The sequence below is a fragment of the Rhipicephalus microplus genome, chromosome 9, assembly GCF_043290135.1.
Source record: "Rhipicephalus microplus isolate Deutch F79 chromosome 9, USDA_Rmic, whole genome shotgun sequence".
In the NCBI taxonomy this organism is placed as follows: Eukaryota; Metazoa; Arthropoda; class Arachnida; order Ixodida; family Ixodidae; genus Rhipicephalus; species Rhipicephalus microplus.
The window spans coordinates 9,905,264-9,932,187 of record NC_134708.1 but is presented as its reverse complement, the minus strand read 5'-3'; the positions used below and the strand labels follow the sequence as shown (position 1 = coordinate 9,932,187).

Genomic DNA, 26,924 nt, shown 5'->3' with positions numbered 1-26,924 from the left:
GGCCCGAAGGTCGCAGGTTCGATGCCGGCCGCGGCGGTCACATTTTAATGAAGACGTGAGCTCCACGTACTGTGCACAACAGTAGATGGCCGAAATTTTGGAAACCATCCGCTACGGTGTGACGCATAATCATCGTAGCTTCGGCGCGTAAAACCCCGGAGAGTATTATTATTATTATTATTATTATTATTATTATTATTATTATTATTATTATTATTATTATTATTATTATTATTCATCTTGAGGTCTATAGCAAATGTTATTTTCTTTCGGATGAACCACCGGACGGGAAGACAGAGGAACGCCTCTCGTCGTTACCGGTTTAACTGCAGCAAGCAGGACGTGTAGACAGTGTTTACGGCGCTCCACCGAGACCGCGACAGAGACAGGTCCCGGACACTGTAGTCGGCAGTTTGACCGAAAGCCATCCGTCAGACGAAGAGCTCGGCTCAATGGAAATGCCACACTCGTGCAAAAGAGAGCGGAGAACGGCGAGAAACCCTGGCATCCGCTTATACGTGTTCCTCGCTGACAACGAGAATGAAAAACCAGGCCAGCCGCTTCGGCACATAATTTCGGTCGATAGAGCCACTGCGATGGCCTATGCGTTTGATTGTACGAGGTGTACGTCCTTAGTGCGCGGGTGATCCTGCATACGTGTGTGAGTGTGTGGGTGCGCGTGTGCCTATGTGTAAGCAGGTGCACATTATGATCCAGAAACAGTTTTTTAAGTCATGTCAGTAGACTGATCAGAGGAGGAGGAAAATAAACAGATAGAAGCATAAAGTAAGAATAGAGTGAAGGCAGGGAGGTTAAATAGGGCTGAGGCCGGCAGGCTACCCTGCACCAGGGAAGAGGGAGAGCAAGTTACAGAGGAGGAGGGAAAACTCGCTGTTTGAGCCGACGTTATGGATCCGCGTTTGATATCGCAAGCGGCGAATCAGTCCGGTATCCTTGAGACAAGATAGCGCTTTCGTTACCTTTCGTAACTGCAGTGAGCAGCCCCATGGTGACATATTCAAAAGCAGTGTGAAGGTGTAGCCTCGCTCTAGTTTGCGTAAGTCAGGCACTAACACGAAAGCTGCTCAATAGTTTCATTGACGGTTAAGGAGGATGAGGATAAGCATAAGGAGAAAAGGAATCCAGGGAGGTTATCAAGGACTGAGCCCAGTATAGCTATCCTGCGCTGAGGAAAAGAGGTAAGGAAGTTCGGCAGGAGGAGGGATCAAAAGCAGGCTGAATGGAGCAAAACAAAAAGAAAACATGCAGTAAAGAGATGAAATAGATGGAGTAAACAATTACTCCATCGACCTCAGCAACAGGGTTTGCGGTAAAACACTACACACCCCTATCCCTCCCCACCCCTTCATTTTTCCCCGGCCCGGCCAGTTCCGTGCGCTGCTCTGCATTACAGTACAGAATAACGAAAGACTACTTCACCCAAGCGCAACGAGTAACGTTATATTTTTCTCGCTCCACACCGACGACAGGACAGGATTCCGCAACGACCGAAACGGGTGCACCTATTGGAACCGGTTAAAGGTCGACCGCTTCCAGACAGAAGAATGCGTGCTCAAGCCGCGCACGTTTCACTGTCGTCCTTCGCCGCCGGCCCTTTGCGCTTGAGACGTGCTCGCCGATCGAGTAGGGCGTCCAGGCACGCCCGTGGCACGCGCGAACATCGTGCCCGTGACGCGGCACGCCCACGGAGCCGGCAGCAGCCGCTGTACGGGCCAAGGGCGATCGCTTCGCCCACAGTCGACGCGGCATTGCTGGGACGTTGGGAGGACCTGACTGCGCAGCCCTATATAATACGTATCGATACACATCCGCACAGAAGGGCTCCGTAGACGTCGAGACTGCAGCACTGTGCCCGTTTCACTGTATTCGGCCTCTGTTAACAACCATATTTAGGTGGAAGCTTTAGTGTATAGGCGCCTATTCGACTACCCTGGTCAAATACAATACGAATTGGAGCTGAAAAGTACAGGCTGCCAGCACCAAACACTCTGTGGAGAACGTGGAGTCGAAATAACACAGGCCAAACACACATCGAACGCTTCTGTCCTGCTGTTGGCCTTAGAAAGGGTCGTATAAAATTGTTGTGCTCTTTTGTAGTTTATTTTTTACTTTTAGCCCTTGTAGGAAGCTGAGGATATATGCCAGGCAGTAGCTTGATACGCATCCTCCGAGATTCATTCTTCTTACTGTCCGCATTTGTGGGAAGTTCAGCCGCAATAGATTTGTCATTGATGATCAGGTATAGTCTGGCGTCGGGTGCGCATAAATTATGTTTGCGCTGAATGTCCCCATTATGAAACCAAGTTTGCGATACTTAACGAACCAACAACATTATGCGCATCGCTGCAGGTCTGCTGACCTGAACATCAAGAGCAATGTTTGTTATATAAATTCAAGCAAACAAAATGTGCGTTGATACTTCATCGAACACGCGCGATCACAATTAACGAATATACAATTGCTTCACGTGTCGTCGACACGCACCATTGGTTGTCAGGCACAGCTCCCTTATATCGTCTTCTGCATCGGACTTGTACGCCATGATTATCTCCCTAAAATGCTTACTCTAAACATTACGTGGACGTAAACACATGCAATATAATAATAAAACACAGGCACGCCCTTACTGCGCCTTCGTTCACTTTTTTTGTTGTTAATAACTGAGTGCCGAGCATAACATTTGGCATTGTCTGCAATTCGCAACGTTTCTCGTTCAAAGGGGAAGAGTAACACGACTTTGCATAGTCTTTCTCCACGATATGGAGTCCGATAACGTCTGCTCATATATCCGCTGTTGGCAACGCCCGCGACATTAAGGTGGAACCATTGCCAACTAATCATAGGCTAATCCAACCCGTCACAGTGCAGTAGTGGCTATGAAGCTCGACTGCTGACGCGAAGGTCGCGGTATAGAATGACGGCCTTGACTGCTGCATTTTCTATGGAGACGACATGTCTGAGGCCTTAGTGCGTTAACCCCAGGTGGTCAAACTAAGTGGCGAAGACTGCCACTATACGGCGTCTTTGATAATCATATCGTGGTTTTGGGACGCTAAACCTCAGCAACCACTACTATTGTTGTAGTCTGAATCAGCGCACTCCACTATCATAACTCAAGTGACGCCCCAGCAATTCCAAAGTGTGGTATCAGTAACGTGCATCTATTGTTACTGAGGCAGACAGACTTCATGGTTCATACTTGGGAAGTAAAAACAGCGCAAAAATATAGACAAGGACAGAGGAAGAGACGACAAGCGCGGTGTCGTCTCTTCCTCTGTCCTTGTCTCTATTTTTGCGCTATTTTTACTTCCCAAGTATGAGGAGGAGGATACAACTTTATTAAAAGAGATTTCATGGGTTTCGAGCTGGCCGCTTGTCTGCAGCGACCTCTTATGCCCATGCAATGACTGCTTTCTGCAGTTTTTCGTCGGGGGACCGTGTGAACCACCAACTAGCCCAACCTTCGCTATTATTGACTTCATGGTTCATTGCAAAGACCAATCGACGACAATAAGGGGCGTAGCCAAATGGGGTAAGAAGGTTAACCCTTCCCCCTTATTCCAGTAATTTTCTCGCATATACATACGCGCACACATACAAGCGCGCGCACGAACATGCATAAAGTATAACTGACACTTCCCCCACCCCCCGCATGATAAAAGTTCTGGCAACGCTTCTGACGGCAATAGCATACGACTTATCGCATCTGTGATTGCCGGTTTCGGCAATAAAGAGGAAGGACATTCGCGCTTCTAAAAGCTTGGTCACCGCACTGGCAAGTAACCAAGCGGATGTAAACGCCGACGAAACTTAAGCCGCGTGTGCTATATATGCACCCCCAGAATCTGCCCATCGCCAACAGCGTGCTAGAGTCACGGAGCTTAGCACGATAACTCAAAACGCCTCTTAATGTCTGTCGCTCGTATGCCAGCACGGAAATGAGCAATATCGCATTTATTTCCCGACAAAGCTTCTCAAGAACACGCTGAGAATACCACACCTCAAAAGCATGCACTTTCTTTTCGCATACTTCGGCAGTTATTCAATGCCAGAATAATAATGCAAATTTATATTTACCCTCAAGTTTCACGCAAGAAAAAAAGCTACAACGTTGCAGAAAAAGCGATTGAGATTTAATATATATACAGTATTCGATGAACGATCTCTTTGTGTTACATTCGAGTTTCTTCGGTTGCAATGAGGAGGCCTTTCATCGGTACGATTATACTGATATTCATTGAACTTGCAAAGTTCAGGTCTGCCATTAGGTGGTTCACCAGCCCGGACGTTCGGTGTTGGCGGCATTCCGAAGGTGCGCTGCATCACAGTATCTCACGTCCACGTATACACAGTATACATCTTTCTCGCAAAGCGAGAATGCATAAGTCACGCCCCCCCCCCCCCCCCCCCTTGCGAAACCGGATATCCATATGCTCCCTATCTACAGAACAAGCCTCGTATTTCCTTGCACCCCATTTCTTTGCAATGTTTTGATGGCGATACTGACAATGTAAATCACAAACAACTAGGTCCTAGCGTTTTTTTTTTTTTTTTTGAGACAGCGGTCATTACAAAATTCTGTGGATGCGGAAAACGAAATGTCAACGCCCGGTTCATGTCCAGAGAACGAATGCATAACTTTACGCTCGCGATGTTACATGTCCTTTATTACAGCAAAAGTATACAACTGCATGTGAGCAATAGAGAGCCAAAAGCTAACAAATATGTTAATGGTTAGATGACCCCTGAACCACTCTACGCACAAGACCTTATCCATATCCGGTTATACCAGCAATCTGCAAGTTGTAATATTACATGGCGCTAAACCTTGGATGACAAAAAACTACAGGGAATATTAAAAGCAACGCAGCGTACAATAAAACTGCAAGTGCAACGCGCAACATTAAGAGATAGCAAGACGGCAGAATTGCCAAGGAAATTAGCAGGAATAGCCAATATTATTTTTGACGTTATATGCTAGAGTGATAGACGTTTATCGGTCGCGTGATAAGTTGTACTGCAGCGGCAGAGTTTCGTACAGCATTTACTCGAAGAAACTCCGGCCCTGCAATCGTTCGGCCACCATGGGAATTGTGGGTACATGACTTTGCCTAATATTCATATTCGCGGCTTCGAACGCATTTGCGGCCTTGTTTATTGTCGTAGTGTGACTTTTGTTTCAGAAAAAAAATTAGTTGTGAACTTCGCGACCTGATTTGAATTGGTGAGCATAAAATGGTCAAGGTGGTTATGTGAAACTCCTGAACTTGGTCGAGCGACCAAGCGGGTACAAGTCACACGGAGCTTGGACAGAACGAAGCTTGGACAAATCCACGTACTCTGTGAGCATTTCCATCCTTACTTAAGCGACACGAGTTGCCATTCTTATGGACACTATATCACGTCATTTCTCTCTAGTGTATCATTCGGACAACTATGAGTCAGACCACTGCCGGTCAGATGGAGCAGCCAAGCGATATCAGGCGATGAGGAACTCAGCAGAGGACGATAAGCGGATTAAATAGAGCTTTGAAATGTAGAAGTTAACCAGAATAAAATAGAATCAAATCTTAAAAGTCGTAAAACTGAATATCTTCGGAATAAACCTTCGTACTGCGGGTGGCTTTAAATAGGACAGCGATGAAAGTGCTCACAACAATATCGTTGCGTTCCGAAATTGTAAGAATATTGTTCCGGAAAAAGAGGAATTTCCAAACAGAGAGTGCCGGCGGTACAGTTGATCAAGGCAGAATGCGTCGATAGAAAGCCCATTCATTGATTCATTGATTTGTGGGGATTAACGTCTCAAAACTACCATATGATTATGAGAGACGCCGTAGCAGAGGGCTCCGGAAATTTTGACCACCTGGGGCTCTTTAACGTGCACCCAAATCTGAGCATAGAAAGTCCATTCAGAAGATGACGTCATGAGGGTAACTTTTGAGCATTGTAAATAAAACAGGAACAGCGAGGCCGGCAAGGCTTGAACTAGCGGTACACATTCCAATAACGGCGACAGTTCCACCATCGGCGACACGGACGGCTTGAGTTGCGGCAGGAGTGAATACGTTTTTCAAGCGGCGACAGAAATGAGCACTGGTTATGGACACCTGAGCTCTAATATCAACATCGTCAAATAAATACCGTCAACATGCGCTAGAATCAAGCTCTTATTACTTGGGAGCGTCAGCGGAGGATTTGGGTCAGTCACACTTGATGCAGCAATATGCAGGTTAAATGGCACTCATGAAGTTTACGTTAGAATATACTTCTTTTCTGCACCACGCAAACAACTCGCCGTTCAATCGCATCTTGGCACTTCCTGATTGGCTAAAGAGCAGAAAAGGGTTCAGTAAAGCACCGATTCGGTCTAGCTGCTTGACATTATTGTGAGGGTTTCCTTTAAAGGGAAGCTGAAGAGATTTTAGAATTCAATCAAACTTCGTGTTTAGGAAGGACAGACGTTATTGTTGACGATGTCATAATTGTTTTCGCGGTTGTAGCAGCAGGAGCTTTAGAACAGGCGTAATAAAAGCTTGTCTTGCTCCATTCCTGCGAGCGCGCTGAAAGTGTGGGCGTGGAAACGTACACGTCATCTTCGTTTCCTCTGGCCCGGAGCAAGTGTTCTTTCTTATCTTCAACCACGGCCTCCGTGACTAACCCATGGCGTGCCGTTGCCGGAACTAATCCAAGAGGCCACACTTCAGCAGTGCTGCTGCTGCATATGACGTGGCATGCCGAGAATGACGTCACCGTGTTCGCTCGGCGTCTCAAGAAGCCCGGCGGCCACAGCCCCTGTTGTTTCCCCACGAAGTGCTATTGGCGTTCACTTTTGAGAACTCTCACATGGCTTTTCTAATTTAGCTGGGATCAAACTGTTTTTACACGCTCCTGAGTCATTTTTTTAGATAAGTGCTTCAGCTTTCCTTTAAGTGCGCTAAAAAACACGGGCACGAGGGGAAGATTACTGGACGTGCGCAGACTAAAAACTGAATTTTCGATGCGAGAAATATGACTTACATATGTTGCAAACCTCACGGCGTTTCTTATATGCAGAGAGGCTTCCACTTGGGCACGTTACAGTCCTTCTAGTGGAGGTAAAGTTGTTGCACATAGAAAAGAGGTGTTTCCTGTTCTCGTGTTTTTTGTGCGCTACGACTCGATGTCGGAAGCTGCCTTGTTGTTCTCAGTCGATGTATTCATGCACCTTCGACCACCATTCGAGAACTTTCTTCAGTTAGCGTGGTTGCGCACTGCCTTCGAGATCAGAGGCATTTGCAAGCTTCCTGCACTTCCATCTAGTTTTGCACTGCCTCTGTGATCGGCTCACTTTTGACCGAGCGACGATGTAATGTGATGAGGCCATCGTGGTACGTCGTGGCTGCGCAAACTTCAACAATATGTGGCGCCATGATTACGTCATACGGTCAAGAGACTACGTCAGGACTTTTTTTTTTAGAAGCACTGAAATTTGGGCGAGTTTGTACTTGAACATAGGAGCGCGTAAGCAGACAGGTTTGAAGTAAGCTGAAGTTCAGTTTGAAGTGAGCGCTCGTTTGTCTAACTCTGGCTTGCGTTTCTTCTTTGCGTACTCACTTCGATTACCCCTATGTTCAAGGACGTTTTTCTTCACTCGTGTAGGTGCCGACGACGTCGATGCTGACTCAGTTTTTGCATTTTCTGAGGCATATAAGGCTTTAGCCTTATTAGAGAGAACGACTGCAAGAACGAAGCTCATTGGTCATCTAAATCAATAATCTTTCGTACGTATTTCTCAGCCCAGTTCAAAGGCCTTTACAATGAAACGGCTCAGTAGTTTCGAAGATTGCAAGGCCAGAGCACGTTAATGTACTGTCTCGCGTTTCGCATGCCAAAACCGCGACATCGTTACGACGCGCGCCGTTGTGGAGGGCTCCGGCAGTTTTAACCATGCAGTTTTTTTTTAACCTGCACATAAATCTGAGAACACGAGCCTCTCGTATTTTCGCGTTCATCGAAAACGCAGCGCCGCGGCCAGCGGACTTCGGTCCACAGCTGACAACCAACGAGGCGGACAAGGCAGCGTCCGTTAACAAAAAATAACAACACAATCACGAAAGCACTCGAAAGCGAAGCTAAAGAACGTGTGCAAGACACCCAGGATCTCGTAGAGTTAATTCACGAAAAAGTCGAGTTACGTCTCAAGGAGCTGCTGCTCGTCGATGCCGACACAGATAACTGAAGACGCCCACCGCGAAAATGGCGCCATTACGCCCCCCACTGTGCGGTGACCCGCAAATGTACGCGTAACACTACGAAAAAAAAAAAAGTGGGGCTGTTTATTCGGTCGGCGTGGATACTAGGCAACTGCGGCACGGAACGATACGGATCAGCGAGCGCGGATTAAACGCTGCGTTAGTTTCATATCAATAAAGAAAAAAAAAACCCTTCGCATTGTAGCACACTGGGCACATGAGTAATTCCTTGTGCGCGCGCAGTTTTTACGCCACCAACTGGCGCACTAGCTGCACCCTGGTAGTATTTGCAACTGTGATTATATACCCTTACACGCTGAACTATAGATACGAGCCGTTTTCGCTCCGGTATAATGACGTACTAATTTCTTGAATGGAAGTTAATTATATACTCAGTTGTTCTAAATATAAACTATGTTGCCCTCGAGGTAGCTTTCACTGCAATCGAAACGTAAAGGCCTGAATGTAAACTGTTGTTGATTTGCTTGGAGTTACCCGCAGGTTGAGAGATGGAATAGCAGTCGCGGCGGCCACATCTTCGATATAGAAAATGCTTGAGGTCAATGTAAGGTGGATTATTATTATTATTATTATTATTATTATTATTATTATTATTATTATTATTATTATTATTATTATTGGAGTTGTACACGATAGCATAGGCCCAGTACCTGCGCCCGTTTCTAAAACTTTCTTAGAGTGCATTTCTCAAGTGGTCAATAGTGTTAGGCAAAGTATTCGAAGGTGATAATTGCTTGCTTTAACGCCACAAATACAAAATTATGAACTTCTCGCAATTGCTTACCTTCACTCTTCATCCAGCATTACCACGTCATTTGGTAGCGTTCGAAGTGTACAGCCAGAGGAGGCGCTGTCACATCGCAGTTATATTTCGTTGCCGGTGATGGCGCAGCGGTATACGCTTCGCACAATGCGTTGGTTCATCGAAAAGCCGGCAACAGTCAATGTAAATAAACGCTCGATACAAGCCGACGCCAACTTGTACCTTCATGTTATACCGGAAGTTTTCGAGTGATCATTACTCGTTCACACGGTGACGACCACGAAAACGCCGATGCCAACGAGGATCATAGCCTTCATATCTTGCGCGCCAGCCTTTCAGCAACGCACGAACTGTAGCCCGCGTATATGCTTGCCTGGGTTGATTGATTGGCTTGGGCGTATAGTGGTAATAAACTGAAACTCGGCGATTTAGAGCTACGTAATGTGCATACACTCCTTTCCATAGATTTTCAGTCCTTGTCATATCGACGTCATTTCGACTCGAACACTTACATCCAGCACTGACATCCAGCACATCCAGCATTACCAGCCGCATTCGTGGCGACATGACCCGGTTATCTTGAGCAACTGCGCGCACCGCTCGTTGTATTCATCATCACCATCATCATCATCATCATCATCAGCAGCAGCAGCAGCAGCCCGACTACGCCCGCTGCAGGACAAAGGCATCTCCCCTGCTCCGCCAGTCAACTCGGTCCTGTGCTTCCTGCTACCACTTTATACCCGCAAACTTCCTGACATCATCCGCCCACCTAACTTTCTTTCTCCCCATCACCCGCTTGCCTTCTCTTGGAATCCAGTCGGTGATCCTTAATTACCAGCGGTTATCTTGCCTTCGCGCTACGTGCCCTGCACATGACCATATATTTTTTAATTTCGGCTATGATAACACTCGTTTCTAACGCTCTGTTGTCTTCTTGTTCCTTAGGGTTACACTTGTCATTTTCCTTCACATTTCTCGCTACGTCACTGTATTAAATCACTGTAATTAAACTGACCCTCAAGAAAAAAAAGTTTCTCTTATTAGTAAATTTCGTGACACCAAACACGACGAACTTGCAGCGAGAAAACGTACAAAAAGAAAACACGTGTGATGATGCCACCTCGAGGTTCGCTCACCAAGGTGCAGTGACGTCGTAGATTCTAACAGCGTCTACTAGGCCCTATATAGTTTCTAATCAGAAAAAATGAAGTACGTTGTCTTCAGAGGGAGCCGGTGACTTAACAGACCAGGTAGATTATAACAGCGTCTACTAGGCCCTACATAGTTTCTAATCGGCATATATGAAATACATTGTCTTCTGAGGGAGCCGGTGACTCAACAGAATAGGTTTCTGAAGATTTAGTTCAACCATTATGGCCGAAAGACGAAAGAAATACCTTGACATTCCTGACGTTAACATAGCAGATTTAGGTGGAAAATTGAGAAGTTAGTCTTTTAGCATTCATTTTATGATCTGTTATTCAAAATATCGTCGTGAATTTAGCGACACTACAGTTTTTTTTTATTTAGTATAGCTGATCACTCAAAGGTAATTTATTGTTTCACTTTGTGTATACTTCAAAGGTACTGATGTCGCTTTTCATTGCCGACAAAAGACTGCATTGTGCTCGCGCAAACCTGATAATGCAGTCTCCATCCAACTTGACCGTTTCTCTCTGGACAAGAGTCAAACTGCCTCGCAGTTCCAGCTCTGCCTCGTCAACGGCGTTAGCCTGCCAAGCTTTTTTCCTCAAAAAAAAAAAAGACGAAACTTGACGCGTCTCCATCCGCATCGCTAAACTTCGGTTATCTCGGCATACAAAGGATCTAATGTGATGCAGTCAGCCCTGCACGCATGGCACGGATCAGTACCCCGCCTTGTTGCAATTCGTCGGCACAAATATCCTGAAGAGCATCGTTTGGGAACTCCGTGTGCCTTATAGCCTTGAACGATTCCCACGTGCCTCGTTCTTCGCCTGGGCGTTTTTTTCTCGACGTTGGCGTAACTTCAGACAAAAGGTATCCGAGACAACGAGGAATTGACCCAGAATGCCGGCTTCTTCCCATAGGATCGTGCATAACCTGCTCGGGCAACACAAGACACGGGCCGGCGTTTGGCCTTGCTGTCTTCGTGTGCGAAAGAAGCAGAAGATGAGCGAGGAACGTAGTGACAAAGAAATGTGTAGAAAAGACGTACGTCCGTGGTTTTGTCTTAACCGTTTCCATCCGCGCGTCTCACGCTCTCCTCGTTTCTCACGAGGGCATCCCGTGTCCGTGCGCAGCGACCCGGAAAAATACAGCATCGCGCGCCGCCGTATCGTTATATCCGGCCCCCTTCCGGCCAGAGATGCTCGGGCGCAAGCTTGAAGCACGCCCTGGCAACGGGGCGCCCGGCCACTTCTTCGAGGGCTGCGTAGCGAGGGTCTCTGTTTTCATACTAGCCGCGTGTGTATGCCGTGCTTTCCGCCGTAAAATGCGTGCAGGGTCCCTTATGAATTTGCCCAAGACGATTCGAATGCGAAAATCATTTTTTTTTTCTCAGTCGGTGTATTGCTATTCTTACAGTACCGAGCCCCGAAAGCTTCGTATGGTAGGAGTCGTTGTTGGGCTAGTTGTAGCATGTCTAGAATCAATAGCCATATTCATGCAAAAATCACGACTACACTGTAATACGAAGAAACACATAGACAAAACGTGTGCGTGCGTGCGTGTGTGTGTGTGTGTGTGTGTGTGTGTGTGTGTGTGTGTGTGTGTGTGTGTGTGTGTGTGTGTGTGTGTGTGTGTGTGTGTGTGTGTGTGTGTGTGTGTGTGTGTGTGAGTGTGTGAGTGTGTGTGAGTGTGTGTGTGTGTGTTTTATAGTGCGGCCGTGGTATTGGCGCGAAGATGATTCATTGCGAAGTTTTGTGTGGCCTCCGTGATCAGCCCAGCTTTCCAAGCGACGATGGCCCGTAGTGACATCATGTGCCGTTGCGTTTGTGCCAGTGACGTCACAATGACGCCACGTTGATGTCACAAATTTTGGCGTTGTGACGTGATATGACGTCATGTGTTAACGTTCTATTGTATGCATCACTCGTGTTGACCCCGACGGTCAAACTTCACGTTTAAAGAAGCATCGAAGGTGTTCGCCTTAATAATCTCCACTGGGAATAATCTGAAGCAGCCACTCTACATTATTTCAAGTACAATTAAGATAGTGCGATGCCTTCGATGCGCACAAACCTGTGTCCACATTGATGTCTTTGCTGGTATCCTGAATTCGGAGTTTTCGGAACAAATGGGGATGAAGTATCGACGGCCTGAGGTGCCACTTTCAAGCACGGCGACCATGCGTGCGCACGCATGGTCAAAGGGGTCATGAATTGTGCTCCAGTGGCGGTCGGCAACACACATAAAGCCCAAGCACTCGGTAAAATGATCCAGAACCGCGCTTCGTGCTTATGCCCCCAATGTTGTCTTTTGCAGTGAAATATAACTCAGTGAGAATCCCGTGCGCCTTGAAATGATGCAGTGGTGCAAAGGCATCACATGTACTGCACCAACGCGCCATTTGTAGGAGACAGAGTGAACTTTATGCCAAAGAACATGCGAGCACTGCTTCTTTAGTGAATGATCATATCAGCCGGTGAGTCGTGTGGCCTTAGCCGTCCTCGCTCGTCAGACCTCCTTGAGCCTTAGCTCAAGCGAATGTAAGTACTTGAAAAGATGCATAAGGCTACATAGTAGCTGCCGAAAGCGACTAACAAGGTCGCACACGAGCCAACTCCATCCGATTTCCCACCTCCATCGTATTCATCTTTGATCTCTCTGTAACAATTCAACACTTGAGAACCTCTGTTGCTTTCTCTTTAGGACGCGGTGCACAATGCCCAGTTCATGCGATTGTTAACCCAAGAACAATCAGGCACCCTATATATCGTCTCAGCCCGAAGAACCAATGCAAAGGTGTGCAGCCTGCAAACCCCCAAACAGGGATAACTGTTGTGCAGTTGTTAAAGAAATCCGCCATGTTGAAAAAGCAAGCAGGCAAAGGTTTGTCGCTAGCCAGGTGGGTAGAATAGCGAAAATCATCTGCACAAAACGCCTAGCCAGAACGAAAAAGAAAATGAAATACAGCGGAGAGGTTCGCTAGGCCGCAAAGCGTGCGCGGAGCCAAAGAGCGTCGCCGGTCGAGTCGGACTGAAAGGAGAGCCGGAACAAGAAGCCAAGCTGGACCGGGTCTCATTGTCACCAAGAAGCAACGGGCCAAACAAAGAACGTCGCGCTGTTTTGTCTTCGAGCCTGGCCGGGCAGGCCGTACGCGAGCGCGTCTTACAAAACGCCACGGTGAACGGACGAACCAGTGGAACTACGTGGCACGCGAGATGGCACTCGAGAGCGCTTCGGGGGAGCACGCCACGAAGGCGCGTACGCCCTTCACTGCCAGCACGGCAGTTCTCGAGGTGCACCATGGCCGACGCCAGTCGCGCTCCGCGAGTCGCGACTTCACGCCTCATGATCGCAGTGGCGAAGTTCGTTCGCGATGTTTCGTTGAAACGTAACCCAGACCTCCGGGCATGTTTAGACTAGCATTGTCCAGAAGGCCGTCTTGGGTGCACGATCTTCGAGACCAGTCTGGTGAAATTTGAAGATCCCTCGCATTTGTCGCTGTCGGATAACACGTGATTTACGCGCCCTTGGATTCATTATTCTCAAATGAACTGCTAGTGCTGACGGCACAACACTGAAGACGTTGTAACCTGAAGACCCCGAACGCCTGTGCCAATCCAAGTGGACGATTGGGCCAGTTGGTGATTAATGATCAATGTATACTGCGCTGTGCAGAACACGGACGACAAGCAGACGGGGACAAGCCTGTACCAAGTTTGCTAGAAGAATCACCCGTAAACCACCAACCGGTTTGCCGTAAATTGATCCAGGACTCAAAAAAACCTTATCCAGAATCCGTCGGCGCTTCTGATGTTTTCTTGCGTGGGTAACAGCGAGATTTACGGTCTTCGAAGTTCGTAGATCACAAAGCAGACCGGAAGAATCTATTCACGAAACTTTGGGCTCGCGTGACCACGAATCCAGACAGCGAGAGAGAGAGAGAGAGAGAGAGAAGGAAATGGTGAAATCCCTCAAATCTTCAAGATGTCTGTACACTAGCACTGCTCACTGATGAGAGTATGTCGTGTTTGGATCGTTCCAGACGGTGGAGGCTGTCGGTGTGGAGTGAAAAGTGCACACCACTTGTCACGGGACGTGTACATGCTTCCTGAGGAAACCGGTAACAAAACCTATTCTAACGCCTTCAGCTTGTGGATCCTTAAGAGCTTGAGAAGTTCAACGTAGGAAGATGGCCTCCTGAGCCAAACACGTTGCTTTCTTATCTACTGCTCGTTATTGTATGCGCTTGTGTGCTCAAAACACGAACTACCTAAATATAATCTCGACCTGTGAATGCTTTAGCAGAGCACAAGAGCCTGTAACAAGATTCGCGGGGTCACTAAGTGCTGATGCTGCCGCATTGATAGCCAACGACCAAGGATGTGCCGCTTTCACTGTGAAATTTTAGCTTCGATGTAGCAACGGCGGTCAAGGATACCTACAGACTTGCTCCCGCTCGAGTACAAGTGACCAGAAAAGCAGCCTCGCGCCCGAAGACGAATCAACCGCCGTAGTACCCTTCTGGAATCATCGCACTATATAGAGAAATACAGGAAGTGCCCGGGGAGAGAGGAAGGAATGCCTTCGAAGCAGTGGTTTCCCGATGGCTCCGACGACGAAGACGGTTTCTACGCCGAGTCTGTGACCTCCCAGAGCGCCTGGGGAAGGTACAGATTTCACCGTGAGTGTCTGCTTCGTCTTTTCTTTTATTTTCTCGCACCGTTCTTCGCACACCGTGACCGACAAAGCTGCGGGCGCCCACACCACAAGCGTTGCGCGGTAATGGCGATTCGTTGGGCGCGTTCCACCCGTAAAAAGAAAAAAAAAGAAAAAACATGGTACAAGTGACCGCGAACGTGCGTTCGTGCGTGCGGCAAAGACGAAGGGCGGTCGTGTTTCTATTCTTTTCCATGCGAACCATTTGCGAAGGCGTGAGTGCGACGCGTGGGCCACCGTGCGGGCGAGAGAAAAAGCCGAGGAAAGGCTTGAAATTTGCCTGGTCGTGCGTCGAGCTTTTCCTGCACGAGTCAATCGCACAGTCAATTGAGACACACCAGCGGGTGGTTACATGTAGAAACGTGACGTGTTGGTCGAGTGAAGGCTTTATCGTCTAAATTTCAAGCTCTGCCGTGCAACTACAGACACCACGCACTTTGGCGAAATAGTAGTGCGCAAATGGTGATTTTAGAGGCCGAATTGATTGCGAGTCTAAAAATTACGACAGCTCACCAAAAACTTCCCAAATAATTGTGCATATTGAACTGCCGTAAGTAAACTGACACATATTACCATTCATTGCTTCACTACTACAATTTGCTCCTTAATTCCGGAGACCAAGTGATTTTTTGACGCATTGTGGGCTGCGCACAATGTTTCGCTCAGGGTTGCCACTCTGACGCCTGCCAGCGTAGAAGATAGCGTCTTTCGTTACGACACGTAGGAGGGGGAGGGGGGGGGGGACTGTGATAAAGTCTCGTACAGTTGGCGCCATTCCATACAGTGGTGCCTATAAGACCCGCCATGGAGGTTTAGTTGTTATGATGCTTTAGACTTCAGACCCACCAGTCGCCGAACCGAATTCCGGTCGCAGGGACTGCATACTAAGCACAGGCAAAAATGCTAAAGGCCCGTGTGCTTAGATTTAAGTGCACGTTGAAGAACCCCCTGTTAAGATCACAGACTAGATTTCAAGAGAGGGCAAGCGGGTGAGGGTGAGACAGAAAGTTAGGTAGGCAGATGAGATTAGGAAGTCTGCTGGTATAAAGTGGCAGCAAGCACAGGAGCGAGTTGACTGGCGGAACATGGTTTGAGTTTGAGTTTAGTTTATTTACCACGTACAGTTGTACAGTAAGTGGCAGGGACAGAGGAAAAAAGCTGTATAAGACAGCTTGACAAAGCCCCATATCCCCATGGCAACTGTGGCAGCAAAAACGGCAAAATCAAATTAAACACAGGACAGTTTAAACCAGCGATGCATATGCTTTGTATCAGAACAAAAAATAGAGGCTTTTAGGTAGAGGCTTTTGCCTTGCTGTAGTCGTATAGTCAGGCTGATGATTACGATTATGATTATGATGATGGTGGTCAATAATTCCGGGTGGTCGAAATTTCCAGAGCGCTCTACTACGGCGTCCATCATAATTATGTCGTGGCGTTTGTATATTAAACCCCAACGCAACAACGACAGCACAGGCAGGGGCATAGCAGACATTCATTTCGGTGAGGGCACACCTTTGATCCGAGGTTGAGGCCAGGCAGGCAAGTATGGTCGAGTGTCGTTTTGTGCTCTGTGTCCAATGGCAAAAAAAAATGTCGGAGGCGCACGTGCACGGTGTGACACCCCCGGTTCCGCCACTGAGCACACGAATCCAGTACAAGCCCAAGCCGCAAGACTGCCGTGCGCCTGTCCTTCACCTCTGCTAAGAGTGCCGCGCCTCCCATGCGGTGATTCGTCACACACGCGCAAGCGCCGACTCGCTGCCACCGCCACACGTCTACGAAACGCACCGCGACCGCCCCCAGCCCTGAGCCGCGGCGCATTACGGCAACGCACGGCGGTGGCTTCACCGCGACGCTGAACTTGATTGCGGAAGAGTCGCCCGCTGTTTAAGCGCAAAACTCGCGTCGCCACGGAACGGAAGTCGGGAACTTTCTTCTCGCTCGAACGTGTGTGACCGCACGACTTCCGTCACGGAATTCGCGCGAAGCCTTCGTAGACCAGAAATGAAGAGCGAAAGAGAAAGTTGGGCACGGTTACCGAACACGGCCGGGGTGAAGCGAAAATGACGCAGTGTAACCGCCGCGTGGGCGCGTCGTTGACGTTCAGATATGGCGATGGCATTTGGCTATTCAGCGACCCGTTGCTAATGGATCAATGCCAATGACGAATATCGACTGCCCGTGCGCGAAACGCCCCCCCCCCCTTCCCCTCCAAAAACAAAAGTCATGCGATCCTTAATATATTCGCTTAAGATGACACGCACGCAAAAACCATCTGCTTTTCTTTTCTTCAGTCGATTGTATCGATTCCCCTTTACTGACTTATTTCAATTATTTCATTGAAGAAGGATTGCTCAGTCATAAATCGCTGCTGTTTCCTAGCTATGAATTAGAACCCTCGCACTGCAGTTTCATTGTTAGTAAATAACTATGTATGTTGTATTCATACATTATTATTATTATTATTATTATTATTATTATTATTATTATTATTATTATTATTATTATTACTATTATTATTATTATTACTATTATTATTACTATTATTATTACTATTATTATTATTATTATTATTATTATTATTATTATTATTATTAATATTATTATTATTATTATTATTATTATTATTATTAATGAAGGATCTTCCAAACATATCAGCAGAAAATTTGTGGCATGTTGTAATGAAGTTTTCTTTTTTCTGATTTTACTGAACTTGGTTTCACATGTTACTAAGCCGTTGCGTTGTTTATGGCCACATAATTTTCTTCGTTTAGTTAAATTGTTGCCTCACCTCTCATTTGTTTGTTCAAAGAGCTTCAACCATATATGTAACATTTTTCCTTATGTACTCGGTCATTTGGAGGGAGAAACCACCTGGTCAAGCAGCATAGTCGCTCGAGTAACCTCTCTTTGTCCCTGCACCTTTCTTTGTCTCTCTCGTTGTCTCGCTGGTGGGATACAAGCAGTGCAATCAAAGTATCCCCACTTATATATTCTTTAAGAACACTACTAAGTAAAATGCATTATATTATGTAAAAAAATTGCGTCATTTTAAAAGAAGGGGATTAAGGGGCCTCGAATGAGACAACCAAAGAGACATGCGAATAAACATGATAGAACAGGCATGTCTGTAGACCGACAGAATAAACGGACCATATCAATCAATTTTTTCCGACACACACGCACACGCGAAAATTCACCAAGTCTCTTTTTCACGCGCCTAAGGCGACCCCAAGCCGAGGAGGAGGAGGAGGAGGAGGAGGGGGAGGAGGGGGAGGAGGGGGAGGAGGAGGAATAAACTTTATTGTAAGAAACCAGCAGGTTTAGGTGGCTGGGCCTAGGCCTCCCATGAGGACACGTCAAGGGCTTGAAGCCATAATCTTCTTATTCCAAGTATATGCGGTTAATGTGTTATCCGACTCCCTGCGAAAGCTTACTGCATCTGCCTCCAGGATTTCTCGCACAATGCCTCCGGTATCGGAGACATTGCAAGCAATGTGCACCTCTCCTGGTATTGTACTGCCACTGTTGACGTGATCCGTCCTCGTGCCTTGACATATGTTGTTGATCTGTGTGACGTCATCCCCTAATTATTTATGCATCACTTATGTTGACACCGCCGACGGTCAATTTTCGCGTTTTATGAGACATATGATGCTTTTGACCAAAGCAAGTATTGGATCAAATCAGATTTAATTCTCGCGTCTTTTCGAACGCAGGTGACCCTGGGATGTTGTCAGAGCCGCGGCGCACGCAGCAGCAGCAGCAGCAGCGCTCCTCCCACGAGGACAGTCACCAGTCCTCGTCTAATGGACGCCGCCAGCCCAACGGAACAGTGCTGAGCAACGGACACCTCCACCAGACTGCTTGGCAGAACAGCTACAACAGGCCGCCCAGGTATGTGTACTCTCCAAGCCTTGAACGGGCATTCCGTTTGTGATTCCCGATGTACGCGTTTGACATATAGTCATAGGTATCCAGATGCGCTGTCAACAGTTCATCTCGCATTTCATTCATCCAACACTACACCCACATTCGCGGGGTCCTTAGATGGAAGGATGACGTGCGAGAAACAAATACACAGTATTCAAACTTTATGTGTCATGCGTGTAATGTCACATATGAAAAATCAAATGGTCCACGACGGCGGTATGGTTACGGTGCTCAGCTGCCGACCCGAAGGTCGCGGGTTTGATACCGGCCCCGTCAGTCGCATTGTGACGAAGGCCAAATGTACTGTGCGACGTACTGTGCGATGCACGTTAAAGAACGCCGGAGGGTTCAAATTTCTGGAGCCATCGACTACGGCGGCTTTCATAATCATAACGTAGTTCCCAACAATTATTTGATATAAAACATGGCGAATTCGCTTTATAAGAAGCGGAAGCTCACAGAGCGGGAGCTACGCTAGACAACAGGACTGGAAGTGACACGTATACGGGGTCAGAAATGGCTAACCCTTCTGAGGCTTGATCTGACCATGAATCACTAGCCAAACACAACTTCCAAGAACGCAGTGGCCACAGACACCTTGCGGCAGAGAGATCGGTTCAGTTAATAGATCCTTATCCGCCCATAGGCAGGAGAAAACAATCGATCAGCAAACCATCAGTGACTAATCTCTCACCGCCACAGCACCACGGCCCCTACATGTATACATGCCAATTTTGGGACGCCGCAGTCCGCAAAGTGACAGACACATTTGATGTATACTTCCTCAGATATACATTTCGTCCATCTTCGCCACTTTGGTGCAACAGGCCTCAAACCTGGCACACTGACTACCGTACGTATCTTGATGGTTTGTTTCATGGATCGATTCACCGGTCATTGTTAGACTTCGTGCACGCGGCACATTTGTATGTGAATTTTCGACACAATTTTCTACAATACGTAAGAGCAATTTTTCGAAGTTGAGAAAAACTAGCATTGTGGCAGCTTCGCAAAGATGATCTAAGCCTGAAGGATGACGGGAGCTAGGTGGCCTTCTTCGTTTGGAGATTTTTTTTCGTCTTTTTTCTTTTCATTCCTCCCTTTTTCTGTTCCTTTATCTCCCTCTCTGCTCATTTTCGTTTCTCTTTCTCTATGTATATTTCTCGCTGTTTCATATACCTGTCTCTTGTCTCTCCTTATATCTTTTTTCTCTGCATTTCGATGTCTTTATATATCCCTTTTTATGTTTTATTCCCTTTATTTCTCACCATTTTTTCTTTATCACTCTCTTTGACGTATCTGACGGGCTTCACTTCACCGAGCATAGCTCTCGTTTAGTGCTCACACCTACTGTCGTGGGGGCTCGCCCAATTCCTGCGGCGCATAGCCACCTGTGGTTTTCTGTGGACGCCAATGTTTTTTGCACGTCAGGCTAAAAAAGCTCCACCATTAAAATCACGCTGAAGAAGGAGAGGACATCTTGTCTTCGCGACAAGATGTCCAACGCACTATCTACCGGAAGGAAGCGTTGACGAGATGCAGCTCCCTAGCTATCGCGTACCTTCAGCGACTGGCGCAGGCGCTTCTTCCATTGTCTGCGTACCTCACCTTGCAACCCTGTGTACGCTAGTATAATGCCACCCGGCGGAATGCTGCTCCGGCACCCCTCTTTCTCTCCATCGCACTATGCCCTTCTTCGAGCGCCAACGTGACACTGAAGTTCCACGCGTGCTTCTCTAGTTCTCCGGCTCCAAGGCGATCCTCTTGGCCGCTTAAGAGAAGATAGCTCGAGCAGGCACGCACAATCGGATCAGCAGCCACGCTTCCATTGTTTTGAGCTTGGCGAGCCGATCCCGACAGGAAAGGGCGGCTAATAAGGCCCAAGGTATACACACCGGAACTGGGACGTCGCATACCTAGACCCCGCAATTGGGGCGCAACGGCAACGGGCGTTCAGGGGGTTTTTAAAATTGCGTAACCAAGCAACTAATGTGTACTTACGCGCACCTCAGGTAGAGTGCGAAAATAATGCGAGAATTTACACACAGAAGACAACAAAATTACATCGCAACGAGACAAGTGCAAGGTTCAGCAATTGAACCTCGTACACTTTCAGGACAAAAGAATATAGCACGTGTTATTCTTTTCGGTATTTCCTGACTTTACGCGTAATTACTCTCTTTAAGGATACACTTTGACCCTTGTTGGGACTCCAAGAAGGAAGATTCACGAATCGATCTAAAAAAAAGGGTGATGTACGTGTCATACCAGGACTTGCAAAAAAGCTTCAATAGACTTCTGTTTGTTTCTTTATTCTTAGAGTGAATAGAGCTGGTCTTAGGTTCCCTGAGGGTGTTAGAAAACGTTCACGAGCTTCTAATGCCGAGTTCTATACAACCCGATCGTCACGCTTATTCTGTAGCACAATACTGACTGACAATCCTCCTGCGAAAAACATTGTTCTTCATGACCTAAAGTTGGTCGTATTGAGGGAATAATGTACTAGAGCCCGCGACTCACAACAGGTAAACCGCTTTATCATGCGAATCACGTATATCAGCTGCACAGAGGCGGCAACTTTCGATGACGCTCGTTATCGACAGGGCAGCTCGCCGCAAGCAGCAAAGTCGTAGCGTACGTTATCGCGCTGAGCGGCCACGGAAACCGGAAATGACAGAACGCGGAGCCGATTCCCGTCTTTTTCCACCCAAGTCGGAAGTCTTCCTTGTACCCGGCTTAAGGGCCGCGCCGATTATGCCTTTGGGGGACAAACGATCGACAAACGACTGCCTTCGTTACGAGTCGCAAGGCGATGATCAAAAGTGCACGCTATTCCTCTGGCCAAATATACAAAGGCTCTAAATGACACAGTTTGTGGCATACATCGACGCGACCTGAACAATAATAGCATGAGTATACAGGCTGTTCTATTTCTGTTTGATGGTTACCCTCGTATAAGCTTTTAGAAGACCAATATATCAACCTCAACAATAACTCCTGGACAATAGTACTCTGCGTGTATAATGACGTTATCAGGGCCAAAAAAAAATCAGATATTGAAACTTGAACCCTAATATTTTCAATGCTGTCTGTTTGATTGTTCAGTGGCGTAAATCCAGAAAAATCAGTTTTACTTTGTAATGCGTAAATGTCCAGCTTTCCTTTAAGTTTAACACTACTCCACATAGTTCATGTCTGTTAGAAACAGCTTTTCATGATTCACCTCTGCAAAGCTTCCTGTAATGCAGTGTTATGTTCACAAGTTATTTTCTTTTTTCAATAACAAAATCGTAGCGGAGCAATTGCATTCCTACATCATGGTCGATTAGTTCCAACACAAATACCATCGCCAAATTACTTATACGCATAGCGTTACGAAGTCCAGGTTGAAAAACAAGCATTTGCGGCACGCCAGAAATGACCCAGGGCATTTTATAAACACAGCGTCTCATGAGGGGTCGTTGGGGAAATGGGGGGATCAGTAAATCGTAACACTTCGCGAGGAGGGGTTAGGGGTCATGATCCCCCGGCTCTACCACCCCCCGATGATTTACGCCATTAGAGAAGTTTGGTGATCTTGTTACTTGACCTAACGAACTTCAGTCGAACCTTTCACGGTCGCCATGAAATATTGTTAAACGGGAAATCGCACTGAAGCTGAAGTTTCGACGAGATAATTAGCCTTATTCAGCGCTATGACGAAGAATAGAGAGACTACTCACAGTAAACAGTGTAAGATAGCTTGAAACTAGGTTGACTGAACTGTTCACTTCGTCTGGACACACGTAGCTTCAAGTTTTCGAATATTTTTTAGTTCAACTGTCGTTCCTGGTTGTATTAGAACTGTTTCGATTAAAAGCGAAACCGATGACACCGTGATGATATTTCTAGCTTGCATTATGTCTATTATATCATTCCGTTACACACTTCGCCTTTTTGCGTGTGTTGTACGTTGTATCCACTCTCGACCGCTGCAGCACTGCTATTATGTATATTTAATTTCACAAGCACCTTGTGAAGGCCTTCGGTCAACTATAATAAGTAAACAAACAAATTAATGAATTAGTTTTTTTTTTTCAGACGCTGCCTTCTGTTATGTTAACGTTTAACCTGGTTATAACGAAACACAAGCAAGAAGAAAAAAATGAAACGTATGGTACTGTGCTGACTCTGAACTGATAGTTTCTTGAAGACTCGTGAAGTGTATATACACCAAGTGATATGCGCAAAGCACAGAGATACATTAAGGCAGAATTGTCAAAATTCTAGATAATCAAGATTGGCGCAGGTAACTGAATTTCTTTTCATGAAAAGCGACTGCCAGTTCCGATTAATACATGCCTTGTCCCTAATCGTTATATTCTAAGCATAAGCGATTTCACTTTTCTACTGGTTCGAATGTTTAAAAATGATGGTGCCTCTCTCAGAAAACGGACGACAACAAGTTGGACGACATTTTAATTGGACTGCCATGATTTTCCAACACACAAATCGACTGACGTGAGAAATCGCTAAGGCCTACAGTATAACGATAAGGGACAATGTCTGTGTCAGTGAGCCGCAAGTCGCTCTTCATGAAAAGGAATTCGATTACACGTACGAATCTAGAGTTTTGACAATGCCGCCTCGATGTATCTGAGCCCTACGCATGTCACTTGGTATACACATATTTCACAATCATTCAATAAAATCTCAGTTGAGAGTTGGCGTCGAGGTGCACTTTTCTTCCTTTTGTCCACCAACTTGCCATCTTGCCGCAATATATTTCACTGACGTTCCCCAGCCCTTATTCAGATTTCTTATCATTTCAAGTCTCCATTTTCCCCTGTTCACCAGTGTTGACGTGTCTCTTGCTGTCCAGCCGGCATAACCAGCAGCACAGCCACCACCACCATCAACAGCCGCAGCACGTCCACCAGCACCAGGCACAACAGCGGCGTCCGTCCTCGCCGTCGGACGAGACGAGCAGTTCGTCGGACGACCGCGAGGAGATGGCGCGATCGCTGGTGCGAAGACCCGGACCAGGACACGCCAACAAACACTGGGCGCCCGGTGCAGCTCACGACTTTCGCGGGACGCTCAGGTGCGTTTGTCCTTTAACGTATACATACGAAGACGCCGCTGTACTCTCCCCCGACACTCTGCTTACACACTCTGGTGTATTTTTAGTGGCATGGTCACGCTCAAAATCAAGTGGTCGATACAGGTCTAATACAAGACTAGTAATCCTCAGAGCCGGATTCAAATAAACGATTGACGCCCAAGATAACACAATTAAGAAATATATCAACGAAGAAGTCACCGCAATAATTGATAATTTACTAACAATCACTGAAAGCCCTTCATAAACATGCGGTTGACTCCTGCGCCACGCAAGAGAGGGCGCCACCACTGCAGAGCGAGAAACATTTTCTTCCGCGGCACTCTGCCGTCTACATCTGAAGTGGGAAACAGCCTTACGTAATAACCTAACAGAACTCTCTGCATACGACACGTATCAACTGCCGCAGCAGGCAGGAAGTCGATGAAGCGCATCATAAAGAAGCGCTCGCGCCGCACACAGAGTTTGCGAATCTCCCAAACCAGATTGTTCTCGTGCTGGCGAAACTTTAAATGCTTACGCGAAACATTGGCATCTTCAACAGTTTGGTAAAAGGAGCAGTGGGAACAGTATAAACTGTAATGACTGGATGCCCCTAACTATGCACTTCAGGTTTAACAGCAATGGAGCTGCATTTCTTTTTTAAGGAGAAGTTATTTTAGTCCCCCTCCCCTCCTGTGACGTCGTCGTTGTCGTAATAGTAGCACACCAGTAGTAGCGGTAGTAGTCACGCATATCACGTGACCTAAGGAAAGCATGAATAGAAAATACCTAAGACCATGTGACGATGTGGGTGATGCGCGAAATGACGGGCCTCCAGGGCTTCAGTCTCGCTGTCTGTCAGAAGTAACAACAAAACTTCAGAACTGCTTAAGAAATAATTTCCTTTTATCTCGCACCACCTTCAGTCCTTTTCACGATGAGCCGAGGGTATCGTCTGATGCAACGTGCTACGCGCAAGTACTAGGTTACGTACACTCCAAGGGGAAAAAAGTATCAGCGAAAAAAAAAGACATCTGACTTTTTTTGCCACTTATGTCACACACTCATGTATTTTATGTCTTTAGAACATGTGTTAACGTATAGAGAGCTTTTCGCACGCGTCTTGTCACGTGTAGGATGTACAGTCACGTATTGTGCCATACCTTAGGTACATCTCATCATGTCTTCCTCTTTTTCTTCCTTTCCCTTACCCTGTGATGAGTAGCAGGTTAAAAGGCCACTCTTCAGGCCGATATCTCCTCATTGTGATTAAGCACACTTTTCTTCGTTATATCTATTTATCTCTCCTTAAAGGGAATAACACAATTTATTGTTATATGTGGTAAAAAAGGCAGAAGCATTGATGTTCACTGTCACATACTTCTTTGAACACTTTGTGTCGTCATGTCTGGAACTACGGTGTCTTCCCTGCTCTCAAACATGAAGCCAGGCGTTTTGCCCCTCTAGGTGGCAGTTGTCAGAAGGCTCTGCCGATTTCCTCTGCGTTCTTGTGCATCTCAGTATGCATTCCGAATAATAAAACTGGTGTGCACCACAAGCACAGCAACAGCGTCTGATCTTGTGTGCTTGTATGTTTATCCGCAGGTCGACGCGTAGCGTTCCGGCGCTGGCTTTGGCCACTTGGGATGGCGAGCCCTGTCCCGTTCACGGCCACGGCCCGGCCGCCTTCTATCCTCCGGCACACGGACACCCACCACCCCCAGCCACGCCACAGCAGGGCATGCACCCACCGCCACCCATGTCGGCTCAAGCGACCATGAGGAGGCGAGTGCACCATCGCTAACAACCTTTTCGCAGCCTGCTCCCAGGGTGCCACCATAATCCTAACCAGGCTCGCCTTCTAGTCTATCTAGAGGGTCTTGCTGAGCTGCGTGTAAAAGGTAAAAGCTGCGTGTAAAAAAGAAAAAAATATCTATCGCCAAGATTGTGACGTCAACCTTAGTACTCCGACGCGCAGCTCAGCATGGCGGTGTTTTTGTTTGTTTTCTTCGCTCTCCTGTGAAAAGGTCTGTTGTCAGATGCAAACGGAGAAGCCCCACTCAGACGACCGAAGTACTGCAGCCGATCTCCGCCGCGACTGAAGCAATATGAAGCAATAGTACCACACATGCACACGGCCATAGTTCTCGAAAAAGGGGTCACCAGCCTTCCGGCTCATGACGGCAGTCGGGAGTGCACGCCCATTGGTGCTAGCTTGTGAGCCTCTTCCTTTGAGAATGAAATGCCACGGACTTCTGAGTATAGTACCCGACTATAGTAATGATGATAGAGAAATGGAGACAAAGAGGAAAAGAATGATGGTAGGACAGGAGGCAAAGAGACATTCCTAAATAATGAAGGCGAGCGAACTGACACACTGACACGACCAAGTTCAGGGGCCATAAGGCAATCAGGGGAGCTCTAACATGTCCGCATAAAGCAATAAATAAAAAAATTAATATTAATAATAATAAGAACAACTCTGTTCGATTCCAGTGCTGAGTGTGCTTTGCATGTTATTCACGCAGATGTAGATTATTGTGATACAAATGGTTTTCTAATTATCTATAGTCATAATATCCACCACATTATTGGCGAGAAACCGCTCTCGATTGCGTAAAATGTGCATTTTTTTTTCGCCGCCGCGTCAGGGCCAGGCCGCCTACGGAAATGTCACGCCTAACCACAGCCCATATCTTGCCAGAAAAACTTTCACTTAAAATCTCGGTTAATCCTTGTCCCGGCTATTCTGAAGGCCACTTCGAATCGGGCCGGTTTCTCTGGGACACGGCTACGGGGCCGCGTTCATAATTTGACTCGATTTCCTGCCTGCAGGCGTGTATTCTAGCCAGGATTTGACACAGAGTGTGGTGGACGGCTCCAGAAATTTCGACCATGCATATACATCTGGTGTTTTCTAACCAGCTTTGACATCGCACATTACACGCGCCTCTACCATATCGCCTACATCAAAATGAGTCTTCCGCAGCCTGAATCG

The 26,924-nt window shown here is 47.0% G+C and overlaps 1 protein-coding gene and 1 long non-coding RNA gene across 4 annotated transcripts in view; one reads left to right on the top strand and one right to left on the bottom strand.

The window, feature by feature from the left end:
* LOC142771527 (uncharacterized) overlaps nucleotides 1-26,924 on the bottom strand; it is a 177,549-nt gene that overhangs the window by 93,102 nt on the left and 57,523 nt on the right. The gene's annotated exons all lie outside the window — the stretch shown is intronic.
* The window catches only part of LOC119163464 (uncharacterized), a 55,169-nt gene that overhangs the window by 15,898 nt on the left and 12,347 nt on the right, over nucleotides 1-26,924 (top strand). For 2 of the 3 annotated variants that reach the window (XM_037415468.2, XM_075873109.1), the window contains exons 2-4: nucleotides 18,630-18,807; nucleotides 23,705-23,926; nucleotides 25,532-25,711. In XM_037415468.2, the coding sequence (XP_037271365.2) occupies nucleotides 18,641-18,807; nucleotides 23,705-23,926; nucleotides 25,532-25,711 (569 nt within the window). In that variant the 5' untranslated portion in view covers nucleotides 18,630-18,640. Of the gene's footprint in view, nucleotides 1-14,141; nucleotides 14,873-18,629; nucleotides 18,808-23,704; nucleotides 23,927-25,531; nucleotides 25,712-26,924 lie in introns of those variants that run through there. The other variant, XM_075873108.1, reaches the window with a different exon arrangement.